The sequence below is a fragment of the Carassius carassius genome, chromosome 1, assembly GCF_963082965.1.
Source record: "Carassius carassius chromosome 1, fCarCar2.1, whole genome shotgun sequence".
NCBI lineage: Eukaryota > Metazoa > Chordata > Actinopteri > Cypriniformes > Cyprinidae > Carassius > Carassius carassius.
The window spans coordinates 47,945,523-47,959,239 of NC_081755.1; the positions used below are offsets into that span (position 1 = coordinate 47,945,523).

The following is a 13,717-nucleotide window of genomic DNA, read 5'->3' on the forward strand; positions in this document are numbered from 1 at the left end:
TAAACCGAGGTCTTATGGGTTTGGAACAACATCAGGGGGTTATTAATGACATAATTTTCATTTTTGGGTGAACTATCCCTTTCAGTGATCATTCATTTAATAATAATTGTTACATATTGATATAATAATAATAAAAAAATCTAATTATTCAACACTGAAGTAAATGTAGAAATAATCTCCATTTCTAAAATTTGTATAACAAATAACACAAATAAAAAATTATCAGTGAGACATTCTTTGATAAATGATCTTTTGTGTTCCGCTTAATGGCATTTATTTATTTATTAATAATATTTAATAAAATTATTAATCATTTTAGATATTTTAGTTTAAATATTACATTTAGTTATGTATTTATTTATTGTAACTTAACATTCATTTGTATAATGTCATGTGTTTATAGCATGTATTTAATAATAATAAAATTACAAAATTAATAACAAATAATAACAAAATTAAAGTATATTATATAAAATATAAACATAAAAAACAAAATCAATAATCAAATTCAGCATTGAATAAATTTCGAAATGATTTCATATTCCTAAAATACATAACAAACAATAAACATAATTCTTTCAAATTTAGTTAGTAATTAATTAATATTTAATTAATGCAATTGTTTAAACATTTATTAATATATTATTTTAGTTTAAATAATAATAAAAAAAATAATTTTAATTATAAAAAAAAAAAAAAAAATATATATATATATATATATATATATATATATATATATATATACTAATTAATACGGTAAATCTAAACATATTTAGCACTGATTCATTCTTCAGAACGAGTGATTTAGCGTTGCTCTGATGTTAGTGAGTGGTGAGCAGCTGTTTGTTCACAGACTCATTCGGCTTGACTCTAGTGTACTTTGGGAGGTGTGCGTGTGTGTGTGTGTGTGTGTGTGTGCGTGTGTGTGTGGGACGGGTCAGGGTCCGTTACCACTGGACTTTGAGCTTGAGTGCATTGGGTGTGGTGTCATTAACGCAGATAAGATGGCGTTTACTGTTAGAAACGCTCGTAAATATTTACTTCCAACAGTCAGAGATGAGCTGATATTACACTTCAGTGTCTGGCTCTTTCTCTGTCATTTCCTTTGTTTGTTTCCATCTTCACAGCATCCTCTGATGTCCTCTAAACGTTTGAGGTCTCATTCCTGAAGCACAGGCTAAATGAATCGCTATTTAATTGTTCATAAAACCCTTCTAACATTAAATCATCCAATTCATATAAAGATCAGCACTTTGCGTTGGAATGGATTTATAAACCAGTTACACAGAAATGAATTATGATTATGAGTCACGAGTGAAACCCAGTTAGCATTTCATATTCATTATTTTAATAGTTCAGTGAAGAACGGGTATAAAATCAGACACAGAGCACTTTGAGGGCGGGGCCAGATGGGTGTGGCTGTTTGATATGTAAATATGATCCGCTGGCGTCTGATTGGCTGGAGGGATTCGTGCTACGATGTCATCAGCAGAAACACACACACACATGGTTTCATCCAAATATGGAAAGCAGAACATTGTGTTATATTTGAGCTGGTAACTGGAGCATTTGTGAGGTTTTCCTCGGAGACCTTCAGTCAGAACGCAGTGATCCTCAGACCAATGTGGTCTGGATTAGATTGCATCACTCCTGCATCTAAAGCACATTTAATCATGAAATAAACCTTGCAGAAAGAGGTTTTTACAGTCTAATGTCAAACAGCGACCTGTTTATTGTCACTGAATGACTTTTTAGAGTCACATCTTTGTTTTGGTGCTTCAGCAAATTCAGAAACAAATTACTGAGTCAGGTTTCACCTTGAAATTAAAAGACAACACTGTGTTATATGTTAGTTGCATGAAGAACCAAAGGACTGTTAAGATGGTTTGCATTGTGACATTATATTCACACCACATTTAAAGCCCCAAATTCTTATGACTATAATCAATTTTTTTTTTTACATTTTTATTTATTTATTGGTATTTTAATATAATACATATTTATATTTATCATGTGAGATATTTGTTATTGTTATTATTATTATTATTATTCGTAGTACTAGTAGTTATTAATCAAATGCGTATTTGTAGATAAATTAATACATTGTTATAAATGAAATAATAAAGAATCTACTTATATATATTATTAAATTAATTTAAACGCATCATTTAAATTAACAAGTTAAAAGTATTCTTGATACATATTTGTAATAGATTAATTTATTATTACATTAATTTACACTTATTCAAAAAATAAAACGATGTAAGTGAATAAATAAAAAAAGTACATATTATTAATAAATAAATTAATATATTTAATTAAAATAAATTATAAGAATAATGAATATATATTCAATTAATTTACATTGAATAATTTAATAATTGAGAATGTATTTAATTAATAAACACATTAACGTATATATGCAAATATTTGTATTATTATTTATTATACTTAATATGGTAATTATTATTATTATTATTATTTGTTATTTATTTTTTTTGAAATATCAGAGATAATTGGCATTAATGTTGGTTTTTGTGTGGAGTTAAAAGATATGATTTTCACAGCTTTACTCCATTCAAATGAATCACTGTTTAATATTATTTTACTAACATTGCCTAGAATAATGAGAATTGTTATGGGTATGGGTTCAGTAGAGTTATGATCATAATATCACAACACAAAACATCCTAAACAAGCTTGTGTTTGCATATAATTAGCAGATTCTTGAGTGATTCACTCATATACTCTCAGTTCATATTCAGAAAGGGTTTCGTGCCACTGTCCTGAAGAGCGTTTGCTGTTGGGAAGGAAGTCTAGAGATGAACGTTTAAAATTAGACTCAAAGAAGTGGCAGGAGACTCAAGTGTGTCAACCTCATCTCATCTCACGAACGAGCTTCACGCTTACGTTTTTACACCTCTTTACTGCCCTTATCAGACAGTTTCCCCTTAAACTGTCCTGCTTTATTACAACAATACAAAAAAAATACAATTCATCAAAACACAATCAGAAAAAAATGGACTGAAATCTGATTTTTCTTTTGTTGGTATATCTGAATCCAAATATAAAGTGAAGTACATGTAGTTGCCAAAAAGCAAAAAAACAATTCTGATTAAAAACTAAATGTGATTTTGACATCAGACATTTGAAATCAGACATTGTTGATGGATAATGTAATTTTAATATTTTGTAGTTAATGGATCAAATATTGTGTAATGTAATGCTCATGTACTTGTATCATCAGATTATGCTGTATAATAATCAATGTTAGGTTTTTCAACAGCTGTCAGTGATGCATCTGTACCGAAGTGCATGATACAGCCGGTATATTTTCAATAATCTGATTATTAATGTAGTAGAATAGAAAACTCATAGAAATAAGATGAACATTTCACACAATAATCCAAATATAAAGTATGTAATTTAGCTAGAATAGCAATTAAATCAAACAAAACAAAATAATGAACTGCGTTTTCTTGGAAACATGTCATATAGCTATATGAATGCATGAAACGGACCAAGCTGGATAAAAGCGCACACTCTGATTGGAGTATTAAGAGAGTGCCTGTGGTTTTTGAGATGGGGGGAATAACTCAAGCTGTCTTTGATAAAGCTGATACATACGCTGGATGCTGGAGCGCCGATGGGTGGTCGAGCACAAGAGGCACTAATGACCAGATTTGTGAGCTGAACGACGCCACATGTTGTAATTGAGGAAAACACTAACTGTGCAAACTCACGTCTGTCATTACAGAATCACAGTGTAAGCAGATTACATTTTCAGCGGAAATATCAACCGCATGGTTTGGAAGCATTTTGCGAGAAAATCCTCTTCCACGCTGGTTAACGGGTGCTGAAAACTACATTTCCCATCATTCTTGGTTCTGTTGCACAGCTAATGTTCATCCTGCTGTTCGTTTTGTTGCATTAGTAGTGCATTTAGTTTCAATTCCTGTATTGATGATTGTATAATTTTTAACACATGAATTCCCAGGAGATGAGTGTTGTTTCCAGCGTGTCTGTCTGATGGCACGCAGATGTTTGGGTTCATGAGAACGGTCCAGCGGTCGTGTCGCTAGCCGTCTGCTGTTTAGAGTTTTTCACACACAACCTCCACCAATACTGGTTAATTTACCATTATTTATCCATTTTGGGACCAAACGGCTGGTCAACAGACATTTTCCATAATCTACAGCCACATGTGTTATTAATAGACCAGGCTGTTGGTATGATGGCCGTTTAGTATGGAAGCCTGTTTCAGCCACTAAATAAGAAATAAAAAAGGTAATTGCGACTTTTTGTCTCGCAATTCTGACTTTTTTTCTCAGAATTGTGAGATATAAACTCGCAATTGCAAGTTAAAAAGTCCGAATTGTGAAAAGTAAACTTGCAATTCTGAGAAATTAAGTCAGAGTTGCATGATAAAAACTAAATTGTGGGACATACCCTCAATTCTGAGAAATAAAATCATAACTGCGAGATATAAACTCAAAGTTCTGACTTTTTTTCAGGCTTTTTTTCTCGCAATTCTGAATCTCAAATCTGTATCTCAAAATTGGACTTACTCGCAGAGAAAAAAAGTCTATAAGATATAAACTCGCAATTGTGAGGAAAAAAAGTCAGAACTTTGAGTTTATATCTCGCAATCCTGTGAAAAAAGTCAGAATTGTGAGTAGGGATGGGACGGTATGAAAATTTAATATCACGATTATAGTGACTAAAATTATCACGATTATCAATATTATCACGGTTTTGTTGAAACGAGATGAAAGTGTTCAAAAATAGTTGATGCTCACACTGAAAACATTTCAGCAAGTTTTATATTTAATAATCAACAAACAACTAATAAAACAAGCAACTCTATGCACTTAATTTAAAGAAAGATTAAATTCTGTGGCATTTCCTTCCTTACAATGAAAAGTGTAGAAGCATAGAAAAGCATAGAAAAGTCACTGACTTTCGCCATTCCTTCTCGAAAAAAAAACAAAAAAACATTGTGCGCTGCGCTTGCATCAGACTGTTGCTGGCTGGACATGATTTAATAGCGAGTTATTAAAACCGCGATAATCAAACACGGTTTTAATGATAATTCATTTTTAAACGATATTACTAACCTTCAGCACATTTTATCACCGTTATCGATAAAACCGGTTATCGTCCCATCCCTAATTGTGAGATATAATCTCACAATAACCTTTTTTTTTTTTTATTATTCAGTGGCGGAAACGGGCTTCCATTATCTAGATCATCTCAGAATGACCAAAGTTTACTCTCCTTTGCTGATATGGTTTCTCTGTAGCGTTATGTCATAAACTGGCTTTATATCAGTCACCTGTTCTCTAGATATCAGCACCGGTCACAGCTGTTAAACTTCCAGCTCAACAGACGAGTGCCTGCCATCACAAATATACTAGATCGCCTCTTTTAAATCTGGATCAGCCAAAGTCCTCCCATGTGGGAATCTGTTTCTTGCTCAGGGTGTGGAAGAGAGTCAAGCACTAAAATAACTCATAGGCCTGACAGACTCAATGGAGTGTGCCGCTGTAAATCACTAACCACCCAAACCAGTTCCCTGGGCACAGAGAAACGCCACGGAGTCACAGGGAACCGTGTGCTGCTATCACAGGAACCTTAATGTTTTTGCCGGTCCATTTTAACCTGAAAATATCAGGGGATTTAAAAATTGTGATTCCGGGTCTGGAATGTGCAGAAAGTTCTACATTTCTGAATGTTCCGAATGTTCATTTTTTATCAAATTGGTTTGGCCCAACACCAATGCTAGAGTGATTGGGAAACTTTAGTCATTTCCAGACCTGTTCCCCTCAATCTTGCTTCTAAGCTCTTGTTCCTCGTGGCTGTATAAGTGGCAGAAGGGTCCAGCTCAGAGGGAGTTTTCTGGAATGTCCATTGTAGCCGCTCACAGTTATGTGTGTGTTTGTCTGACCTGGTAAGACCTGTTGCGTCCCTCCCTCTCCTTTGAGATGCAGTGGAGTGTGGGAACCGCTGTCAGCCATCTTGCGCCTGTTTGGGCTTGCAGTGTTGAGCTAGGTGATTGTTTGTGTCCCTGGGCAACTGTGCTGAGCTGACACCTGCGTGAGCTCACCCACCCGACGGGTTCCTTCCCGCCAAGAGTTTTTCGTCAACACCGCCAGATCCAAACCACCCAGAGTCACTCGCGCTATTGTTTATCATACCTAATTGTTTTGGTTATTGGAGGATGAGGGCGTAACACAACCTGCCCATGTTTCAGCGGTCTAATCCGACTAGATTCTGCTGAATGCAGTGTTGGGGGTAATGTATTATAAGTAAACCGCTTTGTCGTATTTCTTGTTTCTATGTCACTATAAACAAGCAATACATGGAAATTTGGAAATGATTAGGTGTACATTTACAAGGTTTTCTGGTTTATTGTATTATGCAAACTCTGTGTGGTTATATGGCTAGTTGCGTTGTTTTATTTGCGTTTAGCATTGTTTTCCTTGCTGTCTGTGATCCCAACAGGCCTGTGACCCACCGGAGACCCGCTGTTCTCTGACACGTAGTTTAAACAAGCTCGCCCTTGTCTAAACACGTCTCTGTATGGTATACTCAACAATGTGTTTGGCCCGACCACATTTAAAGCAAAACGTCCCACAAACTTTATCACTGCGAGTGTGTGTGTGTGTGTGTGTGTGTGTGAGATGCGTTGAGCGGTGCTGTCATTTCATGTGGCCACCAGAAGCGTGAGCTCACCTTTTCTAAAGTTTGCCGTGTTTATGAGCTGGTGACCTAACATGTGTTTGGATGGGCTTTATAGACCCAGCATTCCTGAGGACTTGCGTAAGAAAACCGAGAACAGCAGAAAAGGACTCTGTTGTAGGTCTGTTTCTCTTGCACTCTCGGTTGTTAGCATGATGTGAAGAGACTCTTCAGCTGCTGTTTATTTAAGAAGCTGAACTCTGACGTCACCATGCAGCCTCTCCATGGCCCTAGTGACCAATAGCTGTAGGCTAAAATGCACAGAACATCCATTGAAACCATATAGCAATACCACTTGCATTGTCCTCCAATGGTTGGTTGGCTAAATAAAATATTTTGCAATGGTCCAACCTAAGTTAGATTAATAGAAAATCTATAGACATTCTCAGACCTTATAAACACAATTTTGTCTAGAACAGCATGCATAAAATAACATGCCGGAAAAGCTTCTTCGGACAGATCATGTAATCTTGTTTATTCTGCTGGTCAGTGTTTGAAATAAACACTCTGTACACTATTAAACTGTGCACTTCTGTGAAGTTTGTGTGTATATTCATGGTCCATAAACAATCGTTTCTCTGCTCTCTCCTCTCTCGCCTCCAGCAACCATGTCGGACGCCGACAAGTTCCTGTACGTGGACCGCAACCTGGTCAACAACCCGCTGGCGCAGGCCGACTGGGCCACCAAGAAGCTGGTGTGGGTGCCCTCGGAGCGGCTGGGGTTCGAGACCGGCTCAGTGAAGGAGGAGCACGGCGATGAGGTGGTGGTGGAGCTGGCCGACTCGGGGAAGAAAGTGCGGGTCAACAAGGACGACGTCCAGAAGATGAACCCGCCCAAGTTCAGCAAGGTGGAGGACATGGCCGAGCTCACCTGCCTGAACGAGGCGTCCGTGCTGCACAACCTGAAGGAGAGATACTACTCCGGCCTCATTTACGTGAGTCTGAGCCAACCACTTCAGGACCCTGTAACGCCTGAGATATCAAGCTCATGTAGTCTGATATAGTGAGAATATGGTGGCTGTTGAGATATTTATGTGTCCAAAAAGTTCTAAGATCAGTGAGATCTTCATAACAGTAGATGAGATACTTACATAAAATGATCAAAATATCAGCCATCACTCTAAATCTCCAATAATATGTCTAAATCAGATTAGATTTGAATTATCCAGTCAGGATTGAGAGATGAAGAAATAAACGTTCCTCAGAAGATGTGAGATGTTCTGGAGGCATGGAAAGATCAGTCCTCCACTGAGGAACAGTGAAAATAAAGCTTCTGGAAAACAAACGTTCCTCAAAAGATCCTAAGTGTTCATAAGGAAAATTACTATTCTATTCTAGTATTATTTTTACATTTAATTGATAAAAATCAGTAAAGATTTGTCAGCAAAAAAAAAACATGACGCTTGAGCTGATGGTGGACTTTTGTAAATTAAAGTGAAAGAATTTTTGCTTGATAAAAAAAACTCTAAATTATCAGTCGACAACAGAAGACATGGAGTCGAGGTAACACTTTTTTTAAAGTATACTTTACATGTACTTACTATTAAAATAACAATAAATTATGGATAATTACATGCAAGTCACCCTAACCCTAATCCTAACCATATAGTAAGTACATGTAGTTCGTTAATATTGCTCTGTTCTTGAATAATCACACCATAACAAGGACACTTTAAAATAACTGGAGTAGACAGAGTGTAAAACAGGTGAACAGAAAAGTTTTGGTCATCATTAGAAATGTGCGTATCGAATATGACACGGTAGGATTTATAGGGTTAATAGGAGAACTAGGACCTTAAATCCCAAGTTCACATCGGTTGGATTGTTTTCCAGGAGCACGTTCAATGTTTATATGTAGGTCAAAGGATTTGTTTTGAGGAATATTAAGATATTCGACAACCTTGAGTGTAGATAAGAGGGTCTCGCTGACCTGCTCGCTGAAATAGTTTAGTGTCTTTACTCTAAACAGGAAGCCTTAAGAACAATGTGCTCCTGAGGGACATGAAATGTTACGGGGGGGGGGGGGGGTTTGAGTTAAAGAATGATGGAGAAGGAGATGAGGGGAGCAGAAGTATGTCTGAGAAAAGACATCTGTCTGATCTGAGGCTCTGCTTGACTCAGATAGGCTCATCTAATCTGGTTAAGATAAGTCAGGCTTGATTCAGTTTAAGTTACCATTCTTTGATCCGAATCCCCTTTTAGGTCTCTTGGAGAGTCTTACATTGGCAAAAACCACTTGCATTTTCTTCAGAACATCTTATTTTTTTGGATTGAGCCAAAGTGAGTTACAATAACAGAAGAAAAAAAAAGGATTTCCACAGTAACTAGAGTAACCCCGCAGGAGGAGAACATGCCCACACCTGAAGGGTTTCACTTCACCTTTTTCTTGTGGTTTCGTAATGAAAAAAATAACCATTGCTACTAATGAAACCTGGTCGCATGTGCTTTCTGCAGTACAGCTAGATTATACTGCGACAGACTAATTCAGCATTATTGGCAAACAGATTGTGTGAGCATATTTTGGGGGAAAATGTTTGGCGAAATGTTGTTTACGCACGATAAATTTAATTTAAATTTTAAATGTTTAAATTTTTAATTTAAAGTTAATTTGCTCTCTGCTAAATCCTGAATTTTTATTAAATTGATATTATGTAATCTGAATTGATAACATTTTACAACCCATTCACACAGAAAACACTTATTTTAAATAACTCTGGATATAATAACTCACTATTTCACTTGGTGAGTATGAAAGGAGATACTTTTTTTTTTTTTTTTTTATATGTCCCCAGATCTTTGAATGCTGATGTTCACGTTGAGTGTGTATGTGTGTGTGTGTGTGTGTGACGGTCTCTGTTCTCCACAGACGTATTCGGGTCTGTTCTGTGTGGTCATCAACCCTTACAAGAACCTGCCCATCTACTCCGAGGAGATCGTAGAGATGTACAAGGGCAAGAAACGACACGAGATGCCACCGCACATCTACGCCATCACAGACACGGCCTACAGGAGCATGATGCAGGGTAAACACACACATACACACACTCACACACACACACACACACACACACACACACACACACACACACACGCACTCACACTCGTCCCACAGGATGCAGAGTTTGAATGACAGGAAGAGGAATTGACTGAACTGCAACTGAAAGAAATTTAGCAGTTGCACAATATTCGTTTCATTAGTCCAGCACAGACAAAACATAGAAAATTACAATCATTAGTTTAGACTAACTGTACATATTTATGTCCTGTAATGAACATAGATTTTATCAACTTTTCTCTGCTGTCAGAACATTACACAGCCATGAAAATAGGATGCCTTTATATCTATCTATCTATCTATCTATCTATCTATCTATCTATCTATCTATCTATCTATCTATCTATCTATGTGGATTTTATTTTAAAGGCATCCTATTTTCACGATTATTTAAATATAAATAATCCTGCAAGAATACACTCTGTGCCAAATTATGCATTTCATTTTTCAGTTTTGTTAAATCAAAAATTGCTATATTACAAATAAAGTGTAAGCTACACCCTAAATCCAATCTCAAGAAACAGGAGACTTTTAAAAAAAAAAAAAAAAAAAAAAAAAAAAAAACACTTTTACTGAGGAGATAAATGTGTTTGATGTTTGGCTCTGCGTTAGACAGAAGAAGAATAAAAAACACAAATATATGATTGTTTATATATATATATATATATATATATATATATATCCAATAGGAAAAAGCTAAAAAAAATAATAATAATAATAAACATTTGAAAGAAAAGCAAATTGTTTCTTTAAGTTTGCTTGGTTTTGATTAAAATAAACATATTTAGTTTATAGGTACTAAAACGTCAATTCAGTTCTGTTTTGTTATATCCAAACTTCAATTGCAATTCTACATTCTGTTTGTTACATCAAAACTCAGTATTTACAAATAGGAAAGTTTTGTGACTAATGATATGTAGAAAAGAGTTTTGTTTGCTTCGTTGATTTAAACAAACATTTACATTTAAAATCCACAGAATGCCAAATCAAAAATGAGCGTTTGTTGTGTGGGTTAACTCTATTCACACAAATAAATCTGAGTGGAAATCTTGATTTGATTGTGAATGTTGCACAACCCCTCACATAAGAGTGTGTTTTTCTGGTTGAGTGTTCGTCCCGTGGGGCCGTCCGGAGCTGATTTGTGTTCAGCGAGAACACTTGATCAAGTGCATGCATCCTTGCTGAATAAAATTATTAATTTATGTAAAAAGAAATACATATTTGGGTCTGAACTTTCATCATTAGATTTGTCTTTTCACTTGCCATTTAGCAGATGTAGCAGTTTATTAGTAAGAGGACCGTTATCTTACTGTAGTTTTCTTGAAAGGCGGCTCCCTCTCCAATCACAGGAAGCCAGATATTGACTTCCTGTTTTGTGGTGTGAGCTCTTCCTGCGAAAGAAGCTCAGAAGGGTTTGCTGAGAGCGAATGGGTGGTGCGTTTGTCCATCGGGATCAAATGCTCTCGTCACGTTTGAGTCAACAGTTCATGTTATAAAGAAGAAATGTCTGTTTTTATACTCGGAAATTTAACATAAACTTTCTCTGCCTCTGAAAGGACTTCTTTTAGATTGATAATAAATAATATTTTCACATCCTGCTTGTCAAATTAAACATGTAAAGAATGAAACCAATGAAATAGAATATCAGTACAAATAATATAAAAGAAAATATACAGTATAATATAAATAATAATAATATAGTACAAATAATGTTATATGTGTATGTGTGTGTGTATATATATATATATATATATATATATATATATATATGTGTATATATATGTGTATATATATATATGTATGTTTGTATGTATATGTGTGTATACTGGATATATATTTTGTCAAATAATCTCAATTTAAAATCAAGAATTAAATCATTTAAATAACATAATAAATCAAATATAATTAAAATCAAAGGAAAAAATAAAAATCTGCATAAATATACAATTATATATAACATATTACTGTTATTTCCTGTCAAATAAAATATTTCCTGCTCACTCAAGATACATAAAATACGTCCAGCTTTTGAAAAAACAAGAATGAAGTCAATAAAAGTGAATACATTTACACAAAATGACAGAAGTGAAATGCCTAGTGAATATGGTTGTGTTTAAAGTGTTTAAAGATTAATTTTCATATTTCTGACTCCTCCCACAGACCGTGAGGACCAATCGATTCTCTGCACGTGAGTCACATGACCCTGCATGTGTGCAGTTTATGTCTTGATCATTAAAGGCGTGTTGATTTCTCCACTTCTCTGTGTGTTTGCATGTGTTCAGGGGTGAATCTGGCGCCGGAAAGACCGAAAACACCAAGAAGGTCATTCAGTATCTGGCCCACGTGGCCTCGTCCCACAAAACCAAGAAAGACCAGGTTAGTCCTTCACGAGACCGTCCGGTCTTTCGCTTTCAGAGATGTCATGTACTTCAGCGGCTGTTTTTCCTCATTTAGTATTTAGCTAGTTGTCATTCTCCACCCAGCTTTCATCTGGTTTCACAAGGTCTTATCAGATCAGGAGTTATGCGGGTGGTTTTGGAGAGACTCAGACACAATTCACAAAGATTGTTGTCCATTAGAGAACCTGTAAATCCTGCATCACAAACAGCCCAATCCAGTTTAATCCACCCAGATATTACAACGATGTCAGACATCCATTGTGATGTTACAAGCCAAATATAGCATCATATCGCCCTGTAAGATTTTAAGATAAGATAAAAATATACATATATATATTTATAAAGTTATTATTAGTAGTAGTTTTTTGTTACGCAGGTTGAATGCCTGAGATTGACTAGTTCAGTTTCGGTCAAAAGTGTTATTCAAAAGAATTATTTGCACATAAATCATGGAAACACTGTACAAAAGTCAAACCTGTGAGTGTTTTGTGAACATAAATGAAGTGTTTTGTGGGATTGGGTTCAGATCGTTCCCTCTTTGAACGCAGGTTGATGGTTTGAGTGTTTTTCTCTTTGTACCAACAGAGCAGCTCGGTCCTCTCACATGTGAGTTACATCTCTCCATCTGTCTGTGTCCGTCTCATTCACATCTCACCGTTATCGCTCTGCTGCTGGGGGAACAACCGAAGCCGAACGCACAGCGATTCAGACACATGACACAGAGAACCAGACCAATCTCACCAAGACATCAGCTCATATCTCACCCCAGAATCAACAGTTTGGATGAAGAAAAAGGCCGCAAATGTGCTCGATTTGGGTGAAAATGGTGTCAAAATCCAAAAACAAATAGCTGAACAGTTAAAGCACGTTTGTTTGGGGTTAAATATGATCCTGACGGCTTTCTTGAGATTTGCCCAAATAAATGTATGATTTATATGATCATTAGGCCTGGCAATTGAGAAATGTCACGATTTGATTCGATTCACCAATTACCGATTTGATATTAATTAATTGGAATATGCTGGCGATCAAGATGAGTATATGAGCCGTTTTTTAAGAAAAAAATCATTCAAATAATGTTTGCATTTATAGACCCTGTCAGCTGCTACTTACTGCATTAAAATGTCTTCGCAATAAACAATTATATCACTGTAATTTTATACGTTTTGGTTACAGTGTAATTATACATTTAAGTACTGTAGTGTTAATTGGTTAGGTTTAGGATTAGAGCTTGGCTTATGGGTTACTTGCATGTAATCACGCATAATTTATTGTTATTAAAATAGTAAGTAGCCTACATGTAAAACGTGACACAAGGACACATTAAAATAAAGTGTTACGTAAATGTTTACGTGAAATATAATGAATGTGCAATATAATGCGCACATTTCTTGAAATTCTCCGTTTTAGAGTTTGTTTGTCTAGTTATTTGTCGCGTTGATGGACAATGAATGACGTTCCTGAGGTAAATGTGACTTTTCGCGACATGTTGTTTACACGCGACACTAACTTTTAGTTGAAA

General features: G+C 35.6%; 1 protein-coding gene across 3 annotated transcripts in view; it reads left to right on the plus strand.

The window, feature by feature from the left end:
• Positions 1-13,717, plus strand: part of LOC132153073 (myosin-9-like) — a 45,684-nt gene that overhangs the window by 4,939 nt on the left and 27,028 nt on the right. For 2 of the 3 annotated variants that reach the window (XM_059562269.1, XM_059562251.1), the window contains exons 2-6: positions 7,345-7,676; positions 9,608-9,764; positions 11,957-11,984; positions 12,079-12,172; positions 12,781-12,801. In XM_059562269.1, the coding sequence (XP_059418252.1) occupies positions 7,350-7,676; positions 9,608-9,764; positions 11,957-11,984; positions 12,079-12,172; positions 12,781-12,801 (627 nt within the window). In that variant the 5' untranslated portion in view covers positions 7,345-7,349. The remainder of the gene's footprint in view (positions 1-7,344; positions 7,677-9,607; positions 9,765-11,956; positions 11,985-12,078; positions 12,173-12,780; positions 12,802-13,717) is intronic. The other variant, XM_059562260.1, reaches the window with a different exon arrangement.